At 35.3% G+C, this 22,961-nt stretch overlaps 1 protein-coding gene and 1 long non-coding RNA gene across 11 annotated transcripts in view; one reads left to right on the top strand and one right to left on the bottom strand.

Annotated features, from left to right (window-relative positions):
* The window catches only part of LOC105212427 (segmentation polarity homeobox protein engrailed), a 109,137-nt gene that overhangs the window by 40,427 nt on the left and 45,749 nt on the right, over nt 1-22,961 (bottom strand). For all 10 annotated transcript variants that reach the window (XR_008470128.1, XM_029040280.2, XM_011184390.3 and 7 more), the window contains one exon: nt 2,666-3,834. Coding sequence is in view for 9 of the 10 variants with exons in the window: in XM_029040280.2 (XP_028896113.2) it covers nt 2,666-3,773 (1,108 nt within the window). In the remaining variant the exon portion in view is untranslated. The remainder of the gene's footprint in view (nt 1-2,665; nt 3,835-22,961) is intronic.
* LOC128920012 (uncharacterized) lies at nt 93-5,617 on the top strand. Its single transcript, XR_008470130.1, has 3 exons — nt 93-408; nt 834-942; nt 4,972-5,617. It is a non-coding gene; the product is annotated as an uncharacterized LOC128920012 (long non-coding RNA).

Below are 22,961 nucleotides of genomic sequence, written 5' to 3'. Positions count from 1 at the left end.
TGCCAACATAATACATACATATGTACATACGTATGGTAAGGGTAATAATCCTAGAGAGAGCAAGTTGAAAGCAAATTTTAAACGATTTTACTATGTGTCATTGAATCGATTGGACAATGACATCAAAATTAGGTCAAAAGCTAACTTTCATTATAGTGTTCTATGATGATATAATTATATTAAAAATCTCTAAACAGAGAGGGTATATTTTAGAAATTTGAAAAAACATTATTTGTATAGTTTTAATACCACGAATGATAAGTTATGATTTTCTACGGGCTTTCAGAATATTATCACTACTGATATTTATAAAGTAAGTACCGGATCACATATTTGCAAGAGTTGAGAACTGTCTAAATACGAATTTTATGTATCAGCTTATTTTGGAAGCAGTGTGGATTGATCAAGGTGAGTGGCGTGACCTTGAGACCAGATCGTGGAAGTATTTTAATTGGATAGTATGCATAGATGTTCTTTCCGATCAATTTCATTCTCTTTTTATATATGTTCAGTGCTCCAATATTAAATATAAATATAAATATCAAATTTAGATTGAGTTGATTTCAAAACGAAAACAAATAAAAATCTTTGAAGAAGAATTAGCAAAGTAAAGATCATTCGATACTTATTTAACACGTATTCAAGCAAATAATGCAGCATTCGTTTACTTAATCAATTTACAGGTGTAATTTGAAGTTGATTTATGAGAGTTAATTTTAATATTCACTTGTATAATTATCGCAGCTTGTCGGTTGAATAACTAGAAAATGAAATAATTAATTGGAAATGTTTATATGCACATAGACAACTATTAAAGTACATTTAACTTCCAGTTTTTGCGCTCACAACTTACGAACGGGAGCTAATGAATGTGCTAATGCGATACTTACCTAAGCAGGTGCAGTGGAAGTAAGCGCGATAAGGCGTTTAAAATGTAAAACGGTAATTATACAACGAAAATTCAACATCTTTCAAGTCAACAAGTCGACGGTGTCTAGATATACTACACACATTCATATCGCTCATTTACTTGAATAGTGTCACAACTCAAAAAAGTCGATTTTTCAGGAGAGCGATTTAAAGTTTTCAATTGTCTCTTATTTAGCAAATATAGAATAATTCCATAAGTTTATTAACAAATCTAGTGGCGTGTAATATACTAAATACAATGTTGAGCATAAATGGACCAAATAGAGTGTACTAATGCTTTTTCTTGGGCATAAACGTGACCCATTTTGAATTGTGTCGTTATTTGTGAAAAAAATAATTCAATTTCGCCGTCATAAGTCAAATGTGTTGTTTTTGTTGAAAAAAAATCAATACGAAAAATTGAATTACTTTTCACTATTATCGTTGTAATACAAAATATATCGTTCTTTCTGAAAAGAAAACCAAATGCACTCTATGACAATATGTGTTGTAACACATAATATGCCTCTCTTTCAGAAAAAAATCCATGCCTAATTCTGGCACAACTGAGAAGTGTCGTTATTGTGGTTAAAAAGTATTGCAACATAACAAGTTTAATAACGGCACATTCTTATTTCACGGTTTATTTTTCTACGCATCGGAATGAAATTTTTATACAATATGGCCGCTGAAATTGCGCACATTAGTGTCACAACTCAAAAAACACGATTTTTGAGTTGAGTATACTCAAGTAAATGTATACTAATGTAAAGTAAGTAAATGAGCGATATGTTCTTAATATTAATTTGCCTTTAGCTTAAGTAGCGGATGTGAATCATTGCGGTTTTATATACATATATTCGGCACGTAGTAAATGCGCACAACTTAATTCGGTTTAAATTCTCAATTTTATTCATAAATAAATGGCATTGCCAGTGAATATAGATTTGATTTGGAAAAAGTCCAGAAATGACGATAATTGTGTTATCTAAGCAAAAGGTGCCCAAGGCATGAATGTTGCCTACATGTAGGAGTCAAAATTATTAGGATAATTTTCTTAGGATAATAACGGTAGAGTATGAACTGTATGTTTTTATACTCTCGCAACAAAAGTTGCTAAGAGAGTATTATAGTTTTGTTCACATAACGGTTGTTTGTTTGTCATAACACTAAATGCGTTAGATATAGGGTTATGTATATGAAAATTATCAGGATGACGAGACGAGTTGAAATCCGGATCTGTCCGTCCGTTCGTCAGTCTGTCCGTCTGTCCGTCTGTCCGTGCAACGGATAACTTGAGTAAAAATTAAGATATCTTGACGAAACTTGGATCGCTCTAGAAATTGGCATACAGAAAAAATGGCAGAGAAAAGCTGCACTCAGATTTAAAAAAATGGAAAATGGGCGTGGTGCCGTCCACTTATGCGTCAAAAACCACACCTCAGAAACTACTCGACCGAATTCAATGAAATTCGGTACATAATACTTCCTAGACACCCTGAAGACATGGAAATGGATGGAAAATGGGCGAAATCGGTTCACAAGCACGCCTACTTCCCATATAACTCGAAATCGGTCCGCCCTAATATACTATATATGTATGATGATTTTCGTTATTCTATTTGACTTTATGCCGAATATATGGGTTAAATTGTGTGTTATCTTAATAAAACTATAGCAATAAACTCGAACTTGTTAATATAAATATTTCCTAAGCGATGCGGAATGTTAAAAGTTCTTATAAGTTCTGACTCACCTTTCTTGCTGTTTCCCGCTTTGCTTAGTATCTGTGTTTGCTTCACTTGTGGAGGCGGAGAGCACGATTCTCTTGGTTTTTTGGGAACACAAAGATCCAATGGCTGATCCATCAAGCCGCTATTTATATCATCCTCACTGGCCTCGCTCACCGATGTGCTACGCATATGTGTGGGTTCTCTTAGCGGGGACTGTGGTTGTTGCACAAACTGTTGCTGAAAGTTGCGCAGTATAGTTTTAGGCGATCTGGCCGGCACTGGTGGAACCGTTGTAGCTGCGTTCGATGATGAATTAGAAGACTCGTCCATTGCATCGCGTTGAGCTGACATGTTGTTGCTGATATTATTGGCGATCAACGTGCGTGATGGAGTTGGCGAAGCAGTGGCAGGCCAACCAAGAATATCCGCAATTGTGTGTGGTGTCGGCCGCATGGGTGGGTGCGCATAGACATGTGGATGCCAGCTTTCTGTGACATTCTCGCTAGAATTGATTTCGAGATCATTTTGAGTCTTGGATGGTTTTAACGACGGTGCCAGGGCAGAGTCCAAGCGACGTGGATGCGGTGTTTTGGCGCGCGGCGGTGGTGGTGGCGGTGGCGAGAGCGTCGTCTGTAGTGGTGGTGCAGATAAACACGCTGTCTCCAAATAGGGCGTACTACTGCTGCCATTCGTGTGACAGTTGTTGGGTGATGGGCGTGGTGCCGCTTCGAGTGTCTTCTGTAGGAAGTTTCCCGTAATGCGTTGCTCGGGTTCAAGCACTTTTAGTAAGTTTGCGAGCTTCTCTTTGTTGCTGGGACTTATGCAAGCATGGTTTGCCGCCAAGTGTTGCCCAGCCATATTGTGATTCAATGCGCCAATATGATTATTGTTCATGTTGAAATTATTATATTGCTGAAGTCCGTGTGGCGGTATGGTTAACGGGCTCTGGTACACATATGAACTGGCGGCTGCCATATTTAGATGCTCCTGCTCGGCTAGCGTGGCCTGTAGGCGGGAGTGTGCCTTGTATTTCTGCTGTTCCTTGGCAAGTAGTGCGGCGGTACTGAAGATGGGTGCATGCGCTCCGCTTACCATTTCAGCAACAGTGTCACGATCAATTTCGGGCATCATTTAAGGGCGTTCTCTGATCGTAAATAGTTCGCGAGGTCTATGGTGCAAAGTGATAGGGATGCTGTTGAGAGAATATATGGTATTTTGATTAAAATAACGATAATTATTTACTCCTTATGAGATAATTATAATACAATAAATATATTTTCAAACACTGTCCGTCTTAGAGAATTCAGTTTGGTCGAGAAAATTATTAAATAATAATATTCTAGGTCAAATTATTTATATTTACATATATTGGGTGGATGAAGAATTCAGAAAACACTATGACGTTCCTAACACCGCGATATGGAGTAATATATACGAATAATATGTATGTATATATGAAAGCGGTAGAATAGAATCATGACGGTTTAATAAAAATAATTCACTAGTAGCAGCAGGATTCTCATTGAGTGAAGTAACCCACACTTAGGAGGCGCCTCACATATATACATATGTATATGCATGTAACATGAGCCTTGACAACCGTTTAATTTAAAACCAACTTTTAAAATTTGGTACATTTTCTGATGTAGTTAACTAACATTCAGCCGAAATCAACTAAATGAATACCGAGTTGATCGAGTCAACACAGTTGCTAAAGTTTCAGAGCACATAAACACTGGTTTCATTGCCCACCAAAGTTAGGTGCTCCGTATTGTATTAGTCTTCGTTTAATTCTAAATTTTAAACCGAATCGTACATGTTATGTATGCCGTAGACTGACAGCTCTTACTCTAGCATGTCCTCTAATATAAGCATACATAGGGTTGGATAGAGCATAGAGGGTTGGCTCCTTCATAATTTGTAATGGTAGTAAAAGTATTAGTATCACCTTTAGTGGTGAAGTACTTGTAATGTAGTTATTTTTACTTGCTATTTCTCTGCTATCCAACTGAAGAGTTCAGTAGTATTTACTTAAAACAGTCGGTTATACAATTCTGGAGAGCAGTGAGTGCGGGTTGGCATATTATTTTGTTGTGAATCAATTCGAATTCGTGCTGATGATGAATGAATGGTATATATTAATATGTTATTATATATTTAATTATACAATTAGTCAATAGTGGCTATTTTGTAGTTGGCTCTCTTAGTGCTGCTAAATGTATGTTTGTTATTTTACTATATTTGCGGAGAATTTTAAACTTGCTTGCCAATGTATATACATTTGTATGTATGTATAATGAAATATAAGTTTGTCTTAATTATATTACAGTCGACCGCCAACTACTTCGCTACGTCCACATTCTGTTGACCTGTTTTGCGCTTATACTAAGTTAATTAATGTTGTCCAAATACTCAGAGATAATAATAATAATGGCTACCACTGACTGCCCTACGATTCGTGTATTGGTGAGTTCTGCAAACATGGAAAGTAATCGACTCAGGCTTCATATTCAACACTACAAATGTATGTATGTATATATGTAAGAACAATGATTGCGTGTGCACATACACATATACGTATATATGTATATAATTATTATATAGATATATTTATATTGCATGTTACTGTCTTCATTATTTGGTAAATAGTTTACATAATTAATTATATTTGTACTAATGTCAATAATATATATATTCCTAGATACTGATAAACTGCTAGTAACAATTACATAACAATAACGATACGCTTTTATTGATATGTATATATGTATGTATATATATAAATATATATAACTTATAGTATGTCTGTATGTCTATCACAAATTACGCAATATTCTACCTAATACCCATGTTGAATTCGTATAAAAACGAAAGTTGTCTTAATATAATAATTAAGTATTCTCACTTCGAATTGTGTAGGGTTGTCAAGAATTATGTAACGTTAATGTCCTAATAAATCATTCAAATTCAATCAAATGCACTGAAAACATTGTTTCAAGAAACAGAGGTAAGGGGTAGTATCAAAAGTTTTGTCTTCGGAAATATACCTGATCGATGTAATTTTGTTTAATGAAGACCCACTGCCAAATATTCACTGATAATTTTAAATATATATAAGTAGCTGTCTTTGATTGACAAAGCGTTGTGGAGAAGCCAATCGAACACAATATCTAGAAGTTTAAACAAAAAACACCTGTGCAGCAACCCTGCGCTAAAATGTCCTCTGAAGCTTGCGCAATAGTGTTGTACTAGGTTCTTTGGTGGAGAAATAATGCAATTTGCACAAAAATGGTTTTTTAGCCCTTAGTTAATAGTTGCGTCCATTCCTTATGTTTTTTAATCAATTATAATTTATTTCAATTTAAAATATTTAAGAAATCGATTTGCATTGTCCTCTTTGTCAATAATTTGTCCTTTGAGTTTTTTTTACCATTGTGAATAGACTAAATGTGGAAAACAAAATTTGGTAGCACTCACGCAATCGGCGATAGAATTTTTAAGGAGGTCTCCGCACAATCTCTTGTACAAATTCAGCTGGATAGCTTTGTTTTTGCTTTCAAATGTAAAATGTTGGACAAGCGAGCAGAGAAGTGAACAACCGAATACAGCTAATATTGGCTAATTAATTAATAACATTATATTTTCTGTAAACTGGTTTTATTTTGTAATATTGAATCAAAACGACTACTTGTAAAAATATATAAATTTTTTCCTTTAAAATATATTATATAAAGTCAATACAGGATGAAATAAAATATTGCAAACGTTATTAGGTACCGATTCCTAATCAATTGGCAACCCTGAACGCGTGTATATTCGGATTCTGCACATTGATTCGTCCTAACACGAATACAAAAAGCTAACTTATTTAGGAACTTTGCTACAAGTAAAGCTCCAGTTACCGATGCATGACTTGACCTAGAGAGACTTGAGAACTGTCACATAAAATATCCGTTTAATGGGCCTTGCATGTATTTGATTACCGAACGCATGACTTGACTTGAAAGTCTGTTGAATTTAGAACTCTAAGTTACGTTGACATTTGAACTGCTCTCCCTCTCTCACTGCTTCTATTTTCATTCTCATTATGACGCTATTCCAGTGTTGCCTGAATATTTTCGGTTAAAATTAAATATGTTAAAATTCTAATCTTTAATATTTATAAATCTTCAAATAAAGAAAAAATAAGATAATTCAGAGGAAAATACCTTTTTCACAACAATTATTTTTTAATGTGTTTAATAAAAAAATCTTTTATTTTTTTTATAACGCAAATACTTTAAGTGCAATAAACAGATCAAATCAAATAGGTACGATATGAGGGTAAATTTTGCAACAGAAACATAACTATTGCGAATCTCTGCATGAATTTGTGGTGATCTGCTCAGAAAAAAAATATTTTGCGAATTTATGTAATGAAAAATTGATTGTAAATGTTCAAAAACAATTTGAATAAATTATTTTTTCACCTATCATTTATACGCTTGGCTGGCTCCAATTTATTACATCTTCTAACAATTCTAAATATCGAAAAACTGAGCTTCACAGATTTCCTAATAGTGAAGATTTTTTTGTATACTAGTTTTGACATCTTCAATCTTGGTGATATTTTAATTTAAAAAACTTAATTTTAAAGCTAAATCTGCACATCTGGCAACTCTACCCAGAAACTATAATAATAACAGCTGAAGTTGAAGTTGTGTGAAGTATAACTGCATCTAAGTTTCAAAAGCGAAATTTTTCGAAGCTGAGTCAAGTCAAGCATCGGTAACTGGAGCTTAATGCATATTTAAACGTTTTGATTACGAACCGTATGTATGTAAGTATATGCCTAAAAGCGAAGAATGTTTGGCGCAAGGACGAAAGAGAGCGTGAGAGAAATAAAGTTGTAGAGCAAATAATATAATAACAAATTTCAAATTTATTTTGTATAATCTGCCGAGGGGAAAGCGGAAACGGTAAACAACGAATTCGTACAGATTTACGAGACTTTGGTATGTGTTAACGATGATAAATTCAAACGAATAAAAGCGAATGATACTAATTTGCTCACAATGGCATTGACTGCGAGCACTGCTCATCAATAATATGTGTGTGTGTGAGTAACGAATTGTTGTTGCAAAGAGAAATTGAGCTTCGGTTGAGTGAGAGCCAAATGTAACGAGCGAGCAGTAGTCGTGTATAAATGTTGCGCAACATGTTGCTGACATTGGCAGTGCCTTCTTGCCATAAGGACTGTTATCATAGCAATTGCTCAACTATAAATAACATTTCAATTCATTGTAAGGTAATTTGTCAACGTGACAGTGCAGGAGTGGTGGTTGTTGTTTATGTTTATGTACGCTTTCGTTCATATTAATGAAAATCTGCGGAATCATGCATAAATTGTAAAGCAATATTAAGATTTGTGTATTTGACTCGTTATTAGGACTCATTTAATATTTGCTACCAACGTTGATTTCATATATGTACATATGTTTATACATACATACATAATGATTTCTTTGAGTTTTTATGTCTCTGCGTATATTCTTGCTATTTCACCCAATTATATTATCAAATATACATATATCATACTAACACTATAATTATATCAATCCACCCTCATTTGCCACATGAAGAAGACATCCCATTTGGTCATTATTGACAAAATTCCAAAACAACTTTCGACAAAGTGCTCCCTCAAATTGGCATACAAGTATATGGCTACATTCCTTTGTATACATACATCCATATATTTTATATATTTATTTACAAATATATCCTGAAGACCATATGTGGCATATTAGAGTATTCCCCAATATGCATGATTCTATAGGAGAAAATTGCTCATTGCTCGTGATGTCATACAGACTGAGAGTTGAAGTATATGGTCTAGGAAAAGACGTTATTAGAAGGACCACATATTTTGCACAAAGAACTTCTTTTTTGGGTATATTTAAAATTCACCATTTTTGCTGGGTCCACTAGACACTATTTAAGGTATAGGTATAATTCACAGAAAAATTTATAATGTTTTTATTCGATTCAAAAATCGTTCTCGGATAGAAATAGGAAATATATTTGTGACTATATAACTTGTAATAAAGTAAAGTTTGAAATTATGCAAAGGAGGATTTATTGTTGGTTCATTTAATAGAGGCTTGCAGATAGGCACCACTCCCGAAATATTACATTGTTTATATAAAAAAGAAACTTCTTTTTTTTTACCGAGAACACTGTGACCCTCCAGTAGAGAAACTTGCTGATTTATTAAGACTCCTAAACCAGCTTCATTTAACCAGCCCATTTACAAAACTCACTTGGTTACACACAATTTGCGCGCACTGTATTTTTTGATGCTGTCATATTGCAAGCAAGTGTAAGTTTGCGTGCTTGGGCAGAGGCATGAATTGAAATTGATGTGGGCGATTCCATCAGCAGAATTTAGTGCTGTTTTTGCGTTATTCAGATTCGTCCATTAGTGGATGGAGAGTTTGGGTTTTGGGAGTGGGGTATCTATAAATGTACGTTGAGCAAGCGTTTAGGCAAATGTGTTTATTTCCTACCACTGCTGCTTCCATTTCCATCCGTTATCAACTATTTATTATCATACTACTTATAATGCCACTTTATGTACTTCATGCACACACACACATGGATATTCGTATCCTCATCGTCCTAAATGTCAATGCTTTTTGTTTGTTTGGGCAATTCGAATTCATCATTTTTATAGTTGTATATGATTGTGTGCGTATGTGTATATGTAGATAAAACGTGTGTGTTCGTGCAAAAGCACCCCATATCTTCGCCATGACAGCCACGAAAGTATAGAGAACAATCGATACAGCAATAAGAAGCTTAGTTCGAGCACTGATGACGATTATATTGTGTCTTCATACATGTAAATACATACACACATATGTACATGCTTATGTAATGGTATATTGAATTGGCGCTGTTCCGCTTGTATCGCTTTTGGTGACTTTGCAATATTCATTTTATTCCTTTTTCACTAGCAGCCCGTAGGCGTTATACAAGCGTTTGCCATTTGACATTAATGGCGCAGATAATGCTTGCGAGATATTTTAGTAAATGGATATGTAGTCTTATTTGTCGATTAGGGTTAACTTTTGGGCTCTTAGCTATTCAACGGTAACTTTATTATGGTTTTATTGTATTAAAATTATTTAAAGCATATATGATGGCGATTGAATTCCATACTTCAAAGGAATATTATAAATAATTTTGATATTTTTTAATACTATCTAGTCAAGTTTAACAAGCGTTATGTTTAGCTATTTGAATTCTAATGTTGTTTTAACTAGCACAAATTTGGTAAATATCTACATAATAATCATGAAATTCTCGTATAATGTAAGTAATCAAACAGAATTGTGTAAACCAATGCCAACATGATTTTAGCTATCAATTTGCACACCCAACACCCTTGCATCATGCTCAGGAAACTCATAAAACTTTGTGCAAAATTTATGAACACCCTCGAAGGTATTGTTGGAAAAAGATTGAAAAAAAAAAATAAACTTGGCCACAACCACCACGGAGCTGCGAGTTCGCGTAACTATGCTAAAGGAAATTCATTAAATTTTCCTAACCTCACATTCTTACATGGTCACATATGTATGTGTTATGTAACACATGTACTCTGCAGCTTGCGAAAATATTCTGTGAAATGAAATAGTTGACAATAAAGATAACCAATTCTTCTGCTTCTAAGGATTAGTTTGGCACTAGTTACAACGCACAAAAACTGTGATAATTACAACAAATATATTGGAATATTCGATTGGCAAAAAGATAGTAAATTAATAATATTTCAGTCACATGGCTTGAAATTTGTCAGCAGTTTAGAATAATTTGACATCTCTCCCCTCTTTGCATATATGTATGTATGTAAACATGAGGAAAATGCACTAAAGCAACTACACTCGAAGAAACACAAACCAGTTGCGTTTCCTGTTGGGTACAGATGCCTCTTCAATGCAGAACATTAAGGTATGTGAACAATCTTCATAAAAAAGTCGCTTCAGTGAAGTGCTGCAACTGCCGTGCCTGCACGTGGTTCAACGTTTCATGTCAATTTAATTAGCAGAAATGCCAACATAAAATATTTAAATCATTCGCCTAAAAATATTTCAACATAACACGAAAGGAAAGGAGGAACTCGCACCCATACACAAAGGGTTCACATTCTAAAAAGCATACGTGAAGGCGCTGGAGCGAAAGGTATATACACTTGCATATGGGTAGATGCAGACGAGCGGGAATCTCCTTAAGGCTAAAATGTTTTTTGCGCCGCGTGTGACAAGTTTGCTGGAAATCAATTAGTGTCAGCAGCCACAGGGTGGCGTACGAATAATTTCCGGTACTATATAATTTATGAGCGCACAATATATGTATGTTTTTGGTGAGACAGCATATGTGCTTTAGTGTATATTCATATATACGAAATGTTTCCTCCTTTCAAAATATAATTTCGACAAGCGCTGACCAACAGCTGTCCAACACGCTCACCAAAAACGTTTGGGTTGCTCGCAAGTGAATTTCGAATATTTAGATATTTCATTTTAAACAGGCGACTGCAAAATTCTGCATAAAATATTCATATATTGAGGAATGAGCGCACAAAAGTTTGTAAAACAAAATAAATGAAGTTCTTGGAGTGCCAGGTAAAGGCTAAGTATGGAAGGCTATCTGGAACGGAAATGAAATGCCACTTTAGTTTTAATTTGTTTATCCTTTTTGCATTGTCCTTCCACTACCTGCCAGGCATGTCAGTTTATACACATGCACATACACACTCAAATAAAAAATAATTGGCTTGACGTGAGTAGTTTGTGGGGCCCACACATGCCCATATCAACTGCCTGCAGCCGCACACATACACTCTCTCATAAAGGTGAGCTCGTTAGCTTAACTGTTCTATGCAATCGCTTGTAGTGGTAACTTCGAATGCCAGCGTCGGGAATGCCAGAAACATGCTTCAGTGTGTGGAAATACAAATTAACTTCAGTCTGCTTTCTACATATCTTCTTACTCCTCCGTAATCGGCTCATCCTTATGAGTCCTTGTTCTCTACTTACTTATTTGTTCTCTCTGAAATAAGTGATTTTGCGCTATTTTTGATTTTATTTACTCTTGTACACTTAGTCTATGCACTGGGAACAAAGTGGCTGTGCGCAAGAGCATCCCCGTAGGAATGTGAAAGAGTAGGAAATTTCGAGGAAGAACTCGAGGTGTTTTGACAGGATTACTGATGACTCATAAATTAAAGAGATGCACTGCCAAATTATTGAGATTTGGTATGTAGTGCTTTCTGGAGAGTGATCGTAAAGTTTGGAAAATAAGGGTCCAAAAAATATGATACAATAATTAGTAACAGACGCAAACAATGAATCTTCTTTTACGTAATTTAAATGCATACTGATTGGGTGTTTGGTTATAATCTATATCTTGTAGATCTCATTATATATCCAAGTTGAATCAGGAATCTTACGAAGCTTTGCAAAACAAAACATAGTTATTACCTTTAATGTGCAAGTTTTTCTACAAGAGTACTTATGCACTCAAACTTATATATATGTATATGTACATATATAACATATTGACTGTGTGAACGCTTGTGCCACTTAAATTACATCCTGCCTTTTTGACCGTATCCTTGGCAGTGTGATACCATTCAGTGTTGTTATACTTGTTGTTGCAGCAGTCACTATAAAACTTCTACATTGCCACTAGTATAGTATTTTTTGTTGTTTTTTTTTACCATTATAACTGTTACTTGGCTACCATTTTGTATGCCATGAATAAAGAATGTAATAGATTTCGACTGACTGACCTCGTTGCGCTGTCAATTTTTTCAGTTCCATTTGGGGAAAGTTATTTATATACTTATCTACTTGTTTAAATATTTCATGAAGTAAAGATAAAAATGACGTGCCTCGATTGGCTCTGAGTTCATGGTATTATTGAATCACTAGTTTATTGCTCAATTGATGTAATTTTTTGGCAAATAAGTTGAAGAATGTTAAGTTGTTATAAAGTAGTTGGTGACAGCTATGTTCAGACTATTTGTAGATGGATCGATCTAAAATTGGTTAAATTCGGAAAATATATTTTGTATTTATTACTAAGCTAATAATTTTGATATTAGAAAACAGAGATAAACTTTTATCCACGATTTTTAAAGTGCTTTTGGGTTTTATAATTCTCATTCGATTAGTCATTTATAACTACAATGAAAAAGTTAGGGAGAATCTATAAAAGAAGAAAAAGAAAGGTATATTTATATATAGTAGTAATGTAGTCAAAGTGGGACTGAATGATTAATTCAAAGTGAGTAAGATTTAAATGTCTGAGAAGCTCTGGAATAAATTTGGCAAAGATGTGAGCCCTTTCTGACTATTATAGTTCCGTAAAAGTCTTTAAGTATAATTGTAGTATTTCATATTTACTTAAATTAAATTAAATTAAAGGCACTACCAACAATCAAATCAACACAACATTATGTAAAATAAACAAATATAACTTAACTTGTTATACTCCTCTTTGCTCGGTATAATTTGCAAAATTCCCCAACCGCGTTATTAAATTCCACACACAAATTGTTTCCCAACATTCGTCATCAAATCACGAAAGCTACGTAAACAAGTTTAGCTTAATTTGAACAGCAATCGCTAAATGAAAAGCAAACGCTTTGTGCACAGATTTATGAGAAAAGCCATATTAAACAGCCGCGAAAACAACCACCAGAAGAATTTAATCAAATTCCCATTCTATCGCCTGCTTTGGCATTCTGACCACCCTCACATTGCCAAGTCATATTTCCCTGACAGTTGACAAAGCGTAACTTTATTACTGTCACAACGCGCACACACACATCCATACATAATTTCAAGCCCGACATTCTCACAATCTGCAGACACCACTATAAACTGCTGACTGCCGTCTAGCTTTGGCGCGCTGAGGGAGGTGCCGTTGAGTCACAACGCTGCGCACCGAAGTTGCAAACCAAGCGTGCTGCCGCCCTCGCGCAAACAATAGTCACACACACACACACTCACATATAGCCACCCAAGCATGTGTCTAACGAGCACTGCGTCGTTATAAAATAAAAGCCCGAAATTGCTTGAAAATTGCGACGGATCAGAGAAAATGTTGTCGTCCCCTTATTTACTTAACGATATCCGTTTAAATGTTTCCAAGTTTGCTTTGTTCGCTTGCTCGCTTGTTTTGCCCCATTTTGCTTTAAGTTTTTTCTTCGTTTTGCAAGTGTTCTCTTACCTTTCGCTTTTTTGCTTTCATTCCTAGAACGGTTTATAGCTATTTTTAAGCGCCCTTACATGACGTACAGACAATAAATAAAACCTCGATATGAACGGATGAGCACTTGATAGCTTCGCCGCACACACAAACATATCTATGAGCTTACAATTCATAGATATGTATGTGTGCATAATGCATAATGCTTGTATATGACAGGAACAGCAGGAGGGAAGAGCTTATCGGTATGCGTTTATGTAACGCAACGATTGATATTTTATTAATAACGGTAATATGTTTATGTACATATATATATAGGTATGTGTGTGCCATTAAATTTGTCAATAAAATATGAAACGCAGTAAGCAGAAAGCGGCGAAGTTGAATAGAGCTCAATATTATTGTGTACAAGCAGCACATTCAGGTGGTTGCATGGCATGTTAATGACATTTGTGGTCTGAAATTACAAAAATTAATATATATCTACATATATTTGAATAAGGGAGCGTAATTCTTATTGATTGTCAACGTAATCGATGGAGCCAGTAACAGTTTCTTTAAAGTTAGGAAAATTGCAGAGCGTATAAAAATACATATGTATACCCCTATTATGTACTGCGACTACTGTCTGTCATGGTTATTTTATGAATATTTATATTGCAGTATACTTGAAAACGTAGATAATATCTATCAGTTTGTATTTATGAAAAGCACTGTTTAAATTAATTGGCATTTTCTTTCGATTAGCTACTTAGTTGTGTATGCTCAATATCCGATTGCCACACATAATTCACATTTTGGTTGTCTTGCGACTACTATTTCCACTCTAATTACCATACACAATATTTGCTTATAGAAATGGTTGAATAAATAAAATATAAGATTTTACTGGAACAATTTACGAGATATAAAAGGCTTCTTTAACAAGCTTAATCTTTATTAGCAGACACTAAAGAAGAAGTTAAATAAACTCCATTTCAGGGATTGTTTCGAGTAAATTTGAGCCCTTTCGGGGTTTTCGGAACGAGCAAGATACAATACGACTGATCTCAATCATACAAATCTAGTATGTTTATATGATTCTTTATAACACTATAATATATTTATAATGACGATGCTTCCTTCCTTTTTCCTTAAAAAGAGTTTAAACAAATTTTAAATTTGAATATACTCTTGAAGAGAAAGATTAAAACTTAATTTAACATATATTTTGTAAAAATATTTTAATTTTCTGGATTTCTGTTCAAATATATTTTATATATTTTTACTAATAGAAAGCAAGAAGTGGAAAAGTAACAGCCGAATGAGGCCAAACTTGGTTTCCTATCCTAAAAGTCATACCAACACGCACTTTAATGTCAAAGCTTTGAAGAAAATTTAATACTTGCAAATACTTGTGCTCACGTACACGTTGTTATTGTTGGAAAGTGAACACCCACTTGGTCTTAAATATGCATATGCTGCAGGATTTTTAATGCACGCAAATGTATTTACTAATATACAAAAGCGAGTTCAGTCGTAGACGCACAGGCATGCATTTTGCTGACGGCTGTGTAAGAAGGAAACGAAAGGTTGAAGAGTCCCTATATAGAAATGTGTGTTTTCAGCTTGCTAATATCACTACAAAATATTAATGCGACAAACATTTGCTGTACTTGCTGCAATGGCAATCTAGCTTGTCGCCTGCCCTCTCCGGTGAGTGTGTGGGGAACAGATTCTACGTGCGAGTGTTGCCGAGCGCACTCAGCGACTGGGTTGCGTATACGCCTTTGTGCACCGAAGTTGCACACTTTTCTAGTGGGTGTGAGGCAGAAAAGCCTTAAGCGTATGTTATAACTGTATGTGGGTGTGAGCGAGTGCCTCTATAACGTCGTCATAACTTCATTTCCAATATGCTCGCGGTGTAGCAGCATTCTCCTACCAAAGTCTACAGCCACGCACTGCCGCAAGGCGATTTAGTTGTATTGGATATTGCACATACTTTTGGAAGGGACTGTAGTAGAGCGTACATGTGTGCTTTATGCAGTTGGCTGTGAAAAGATTGCGTGCCAATTGCTGGCGTTGCTTGCATGTCTGTGTGTGTGATTGGCTGCCTGCTAGCAATGGATTTGTTATGAACTTTGAATTGTTTTTCCCCATTTACTGATGTTTCTTCTGCTCACATATTTTATATAACTGTTTTCACAATCTTTATATCTGTGTATGTGTTTAGCCATGCGCTCGTACATACATACGTATATTGCCGTGTGTAGCTTGTTGATGGCTTAGTGCACAGAGAAGTTAATTTTAATTTGCGTGACAGCTTTTAAGAAACTTCCACGAACAATTGGCAGCTTGTTGCTGGGCTTTTACAAAACTTACACTTAGAAAACAAATATATCTACATATAATATAAAGCTGTGAAAACACTATTAAATGAACCTAGAGATATGGTAAATTAATAATAATAAGAACCATAAAAAATTAACTAATAACTAAAAAATAATAAGAATGATTATTAATCATTAGTAATTGATATTGTTGATTATTTATGAACTTATAGTAATAATATTAAGTGTTTTTTTACATTCAAATTAAAAACATTAATATACAATAAATATCTATAGTTTTCCTTTAACATGATATACTATATGATCCAAGCTCTTCGACTCAATTTAGAACCGTGAACTATTATAAAAAATAGTGTAGAATTTGTCTTTCGAAGAAAATTTCCAATCAATAGACTTGAACAATTTGAACAAATAATGCCAAGTATAATTCTATATCTGGCAACGAAACACAAAAAATTGGGTTCTTTTGACTTATTTTTCCAAAATACCTGCTTGAGGGAATACATGTCGACTCAGTTTAAAAAATAAATGTTTCCAAGAAACTCAAGGTCATATGTATAAGTTTACAAAGAAAGTATATAGATCAAAACAGCTTTGAAAGACATTGAAAGCAGCCTCGAATTTAGTTCCATTTATTTATCACCGTAAGTAGTCAATCCTGCACTCCAGCCTATAATCACAGTAAGTACAGTGGAACTTCTCTAACTCGAATCACCAAAATCCACAAAAAAACTTCGAGTTAGAGAGACTTCGAGTTATAGAATTTTCATTAAAACATATACATTTTTCAAAAGCTGTAAAATATAGATTTATGAACTGGTTTATTTATTTACTTCGCAAAAATTTTTATGGACATACGATAAATGAAGTTTTCTGAATTTTGTTTGTTGCTTTTTGCTATAGTTTGGCTCTTGACGTCTGTATCCCATTCCTTTGTTATATGATTTATGAAATCCATAAGTGTAATATATATTATGTAACATATATTTTGTTCGCCTCCGTACGATAAAGAGGGACACCTTTAAAATTCTACCTCGACAGTAAAATTTTAAATTTTGTATTATGTCCTTGTCGAAAAGTTCGATTTATGGAAGGAAATTTGTATGAAATTTGACTTCTATTGCCACTTCAAGAGTTCGAGTTATGGAGAATTTCGAGTTATAGAAGTTCGAGTTATGGAAGTTCAACTGCATGTACATACATATTTTCATCAGATTTGCTTCAATAAACGTTACACATACAGACATAAGATAGAGCTTACAGTGGTGTCCACATTCTTTTTTTTAGCATTTGGTATGGCCTCATTTCTTTCGGTTATTTGCGTATTACATCCGTTGCTTTTGGCTGTTCAGTCACAGCAGACTTCCGCGCAGTCATAAACGAATTTTTGGTTTCCACAAAACAGAGAAAAAACTGAAAAAACTTGAAAACAGCAAAAACTCATATAAAAATGGCTCACTTAAACTTTTTGGCTATTAACTTGACTTTTCACATTCAGCAGTCAACGACATTTGCGGCGGACGAAGGCGGAAGGACAAAAATCATGGCATATGGGGCTAATAGACTTTTGTGGGAAACCTACTAATGCTGTTTGTGTGTGAGTATTCTTTCGTTAAGGGCAACTCTGTGTGTGTGTGTGTTAGTACCCAATGAATATTTGTATACACACGCGGGCAATTAACGAGCTGCGGCATTGGGATGATTGATGATCTTTTAAATGTTTACAATGTTCAGGAATGTACACATAGACACAAGTACATATGCACATAAGTGAAACACAAGCAAGCAAGCCTGAGAAAATCAGTTCGTGAAAAGCAAGCAACGATTATGTCAGTCGATTTGTATATAATACAAATATAATATACAACCCAACGTATACCCATAAATACAACTAGCCAAATTGGTGCGAAGACCCAGTTGGCTTTAAGCCACACCGAAAGCTAAAAAGCTCACAAAAAACGCCAATATTTTTACGCAATTTAACAAGTGTGCTTTCTTGCTTTGCTGCCGTTTTCATTCGACTCATTTCGGTTTCTGTGTGCTTAAGTGCTTTTGTTGCTCATTTATGTAATTAATTTTTAGAGCAATTTGTGCGCGGCTGAAAATAAATCTTTCCGTCTTTTATTTCTCCTTTGCTTACGTACGATTATTACCTTTCCATTTTGTACATTTGTGCTGAAGAAAAAGTTTGAGCTCGGTTGGCTTTGTGAAAGGGAGTGCCATGAAAAGGTTTAATTGAAGGTGCTTTAAATTTTTGTAACAACCATTGAGAAAGTTTTTAAAAGCGCAAATAAATTTATGAGAGTGAATTAAAGGCTTTGCTTTGCCGAGTTTAACGCAAAGTTTTTAGCCTTTATTTTTATTTCATATTATTTTTGAAATGACAAACATTTTTCCAAGTGTTCTAGTATTAAGTGATAAAGTTTCTTCAAAGCGCTCTTAAAGCAGCGAACAATTGCTCTTAATCTACGCCCTTCTTTGAGTTAATATATTGGTCACAACTGAAACTTGTTTAAACAGTTTCTGCTTTTCTTTGAAGACTTCTAAGGCTCAAGAATTAAACGAATTGGGAAAATTTTCGAAACAAGAAATTTAAAGTGTGTATTAAATAACGGTAAAGAATAGATTTTGACTTTCCAACAGAATATTGTGGATTCTCGCAGAGGATGCTTTTTCGTTTCTATTAGATTTCCAAAAGTTGAGATTCTATGTAACATCCTTTATAAAAACCGTAATGCATGACCACGCGAATTCTTACCAGTATGAAATTTATTCACTAGCCACGATTTCGGTCCTTCCGCCTTTTTTGCCATAAATGTCGTTGAGTGCTGAATGTGAAAGGTCAAGTTAATAGTCATCTTTACTAAAAGTTTGCCCTTCTCCTTCTCCTATAATTTTTGATTACACCCTGTTGTTATCACCGAAATTTTTAAGCCGATTTACAGGATAGGACGTTTTTTCTTGGCAGAAATATCGGACTTTGTCACCGCCTACCAATAATTGAGAATCGATGACATATTCTCCACTAATCTCATTCGAATAGAAAATCCTATTCTAAGGAAAAGTTATAGCGATTTTCGGACATGGCAACATCTTTGACTATTATGGGTTTCAGTAATAATCGTTTTAAATATACTAATTCGATACGACTTGCTAACCGCTAGGTGTCGCTTTTGGATTCACTGGACAACAATTAAGAATGTGATGTGACAACTGTGAAGGAAAACTTTTGTTATGCTTGCTAATGAAAATAAAGCGAATACTCTCAGAACAAAACGGAGCAAGGGGCGCCATCTTATTAATGAATCTAAATTGCTCGTCTGCAATCGAAATTATGTCATTTATTTCCATCTGAATTAGTCATTCGCTTGGAATCATTTATTGTGTGTGATCTCTGCACTTTATTTACATTTTCCCTCTGCCAAAGGGCCATCTTTATAAATGCGTTATTTATTTATGAGTGAATGTTGAATACTTCATAAATAAATTAGTGTGTATATAAGCGGAATTTAACATCCGTTCAATTTAATTAATGATAAATTGCTTGCGGCAACGCACTCGTAAAATTGCAAATGTCAAATGATGCCGCCGTTGCGACTGCCACTGTTGACACGACTCATTAATGGCAACAACAAAAACTTCTCTCTGCAGAAAAATAACTCAATTTAAGTGGCATGCCACTTCAAAACGCTACAACTTTGACTTATTCTCTTGATTCCCTCATAAATAAATACGAAACTGTCAAGCTATGAAAACTCGCTGAAACTTAGCAATAACCGAAGAAAATCTTAATATGTATTGGTGAAGGCGGTGACTTATACTTCATTAACCACAACATTAAAGACAATCAGCACTTGACCAGCGAATTGGAGCCCATTGCATGCATTAACTTAATGAATCAATAACAGTGCCAAGGGAAATACTTACTTATGTCTGCTCCTCCATTCCGCCATTTCACCATTTACTCGCTTACTTTTACTTTTCATAGAAGCGCGCAAAAGATCTGCCGAAGAATATACAAAGCAATTAAGATTCGTGATGTATAGGTTATGCATGCAACATTGGCGAAAGTGGCACGCAGTAGCAATCTTGGGTGTTGGTGAGTTGGCACTCAGCGACGAGGCATTGAACTTATCTAACAAATACATGCGCTCATACACAACAAATGGAGGAGAAGCCCAAATGCCGTTGCGGCTGCAAAAGTTACCAAACAAATTCTTAAGTTGAACGAAGTAATTCGTAATTAAAACATCGGCATTGAGGCGGAAGATGAGGGCAAGGGGGATGGTGATGCACTGTGGAACAGCTCCATACATTTTTTGGAAAACTAATTTTAAATACTAAAGACGGAACACGGTCACACGGCGTCAGAAATTTGGAAATTTCTCTATGAAGCAAATATTATTTATTCTCTTACGAATCAATAAATGTGTTGTCTTTGATTTACCATAAAAAAAGTAACGGGACGAAACGGTCTATTTCTATTATGCTTGATTAAGACATTTATAACCCAGATCGAGTAAAAAAAAGTAAAAGAAGTCTAGAGAGCTACAACCTAGTTGTTTTGTAGAAGACTGACTGTAGAAGAATATATACAGAATAATGTTAAGCACTGTCTTCTGGTATTTTGGTCAGATTGCCCACTGTGAGATGGTGACGTCGGCCGCAAAGTCTGCCTCAGTCTTTTTCTGGTTGCTGCGCAGGGTGAAGTGAAAATTATAAGTAACGACGCAATCATTAAATGGTGAGTCTGCCAGACGGTCTTTGAAGTTGGAAGAATCTCCGCTCCTACTCTTCTGTCACACAATTAGACCTAATCCCTCTTTCGAAAAGTACTTCCAATTGCGTACGATTTTATACTTGACGACTTACAAGTTTTGTTGTTTGCATACTTCGGAACGTATCATTTTGGTGTCCAACGGTAAATACATAACGATGGAAGGCATGGAACTCTACGCTGTCGTAAATTTATCTCTTCCGTTGCGTCATAACAGCGTGTTGACAATGCGAAAACTTTTCGTATTAAACTTAATTATAGCGTGGCATTAAATATGCGAGAATAAGCAAAAAAAGAAAAGTGTGATTCGTTGAAGCTAAGAAGTTAAGCGCTGCGAGCATAAACTTACTGGGAGAAACGTAAATAGATGATATGGACTGTAGAAACGTAGTACTTATAATATAGCTATAGCAAGGGTTATTCCATAGTTTTGATATTTATACTGTAAGGATCTAAAGTCTGAAGAATCTATTTTATACAGAACCTTCGGGACTCGAGAAGATGGAATTTCAGAAAATTGATTATATAAAATAAATCAAAGAAAGTTAATGAGGTCTATCTTTCCCTACCAATGATACGATTCTCCAAATACAAATGTACTATCATTTCAGTACATTTGATGAGGAAATCTGTTTCTGCCAAGTTTCGAAATTATGTAAATCTCTAAAAAACTTCAAAACATATCTCTCGCGCTTGTTATGGCATTAGCAAACAATTAAGAACGAACGCCTAATGTGCTTTCACTCGTCAAACAATGAGAATAACGTGCATCTCAGCAGTGCTGTTCGTAATTTATGTAAAATATAGTTGATTATTGCCTCAATAGAAACACGGAGACATTACCTACAGACACCACACTCCAATCCACTCTTGTGTAGATGGATGTATAAAGAGCAATTGCCCTTTGTGAAAGAACCACCCTATAAAGCCCAATCACCTCGTTCAAATTGATGGAAACGCCAAGCTTCAATTGTGGTTGGCATGGTGGAGGAAGAGATGGAGAAGGGAGAGGGATAAACGCTTGACTGTGAACACTGCTTTTGCCATGCCATTCATCATTGAAAAGTGACTCAATTAATGATGACGATGAAGGCGATTACGAGACGAGTCGGTGCTGCCACGAAGCCACGCGCAGCACTCACACACATGCAATGCATATCAACACACACATACAAGCATCATGGCGTATGCATAGAAAGCCAAATAATCGTAAGTGGGAGCGAACGTGCTGCTCGTTGAACTGAACTCAAAAGTAATGAAATGAAAGCAAAATGAACAGAAATGCTTGCGACTGCAAATGTGGTGGCAATGATGATGATGGTGATGGTGATGCTTTCGCTGATGTTGCCACTGAATTTATGACTTGGAGACGGGTGTAGAGGATGTCATTGCTGTTACTGTTGTTGTTGTTTGAGAAACGAATGAGTTGTGTTTGTGTGTGTGCGTGGCAGGAAACTCTTAATGCTGAGCGACAGACATTTAGAGACAGTTAACGGAAGGACAGACAGACAAACAGTCGAAGGAAGGGCGCACAGCTGCTCGACGACGACGGAGCGACGAAAGTCTTCGTCGTCAAGCCAAATTAAAAGTGGATTCAGTTGCTGTGTGAATGTAAAATTTTAATGACTTTTTAAATGTAATGAAAGTATTTCTTAACTGCTGCACAGTTCACAACCACACCGCCACCCATACAAGCACTGCCAAGCATACCTGCATTTAAACAGCTGTGCACACACCCATGCATGTGTGTGCTTTAATATGCGAGCGGCAGGCGAACCCGAGAACTTTTGTGTAATGAACACAGCACATAGAATAAACCATGATGAAAATACAAGCAAAGCAAAACCGAAATGAAATGCAAGTAAAGGATGTGGAGGAAGAATGTAAAACAGCTTGTGTTGTAGTTGTTACTGCTTTTATATTTCATTTAAGTGCGCTTTGATGCCAACA

Source organism: Zeugodacus cucurbitae, chromosome 2 (assembly GCF_028554725.1).
Source record: "Zeugodacus cucurbitae isolate PBARC_wt_2022May chromosome 2, idZeuCucr1.2, whole genome shotgun sequence".
NCBI classification, from domain to species: domain Eukaryota; kingdom Metazoa; phylum Arthropoda; class Insecta; order Diptera; family Tephritidae; genus Zeugodacus; species Zeugodacus cucurbitae.
The sequence above is the reverse complement of the archived record's forward strand: the minus strand, read 5'-3'. Positions and strand labels throughout refer to the sequence as shown.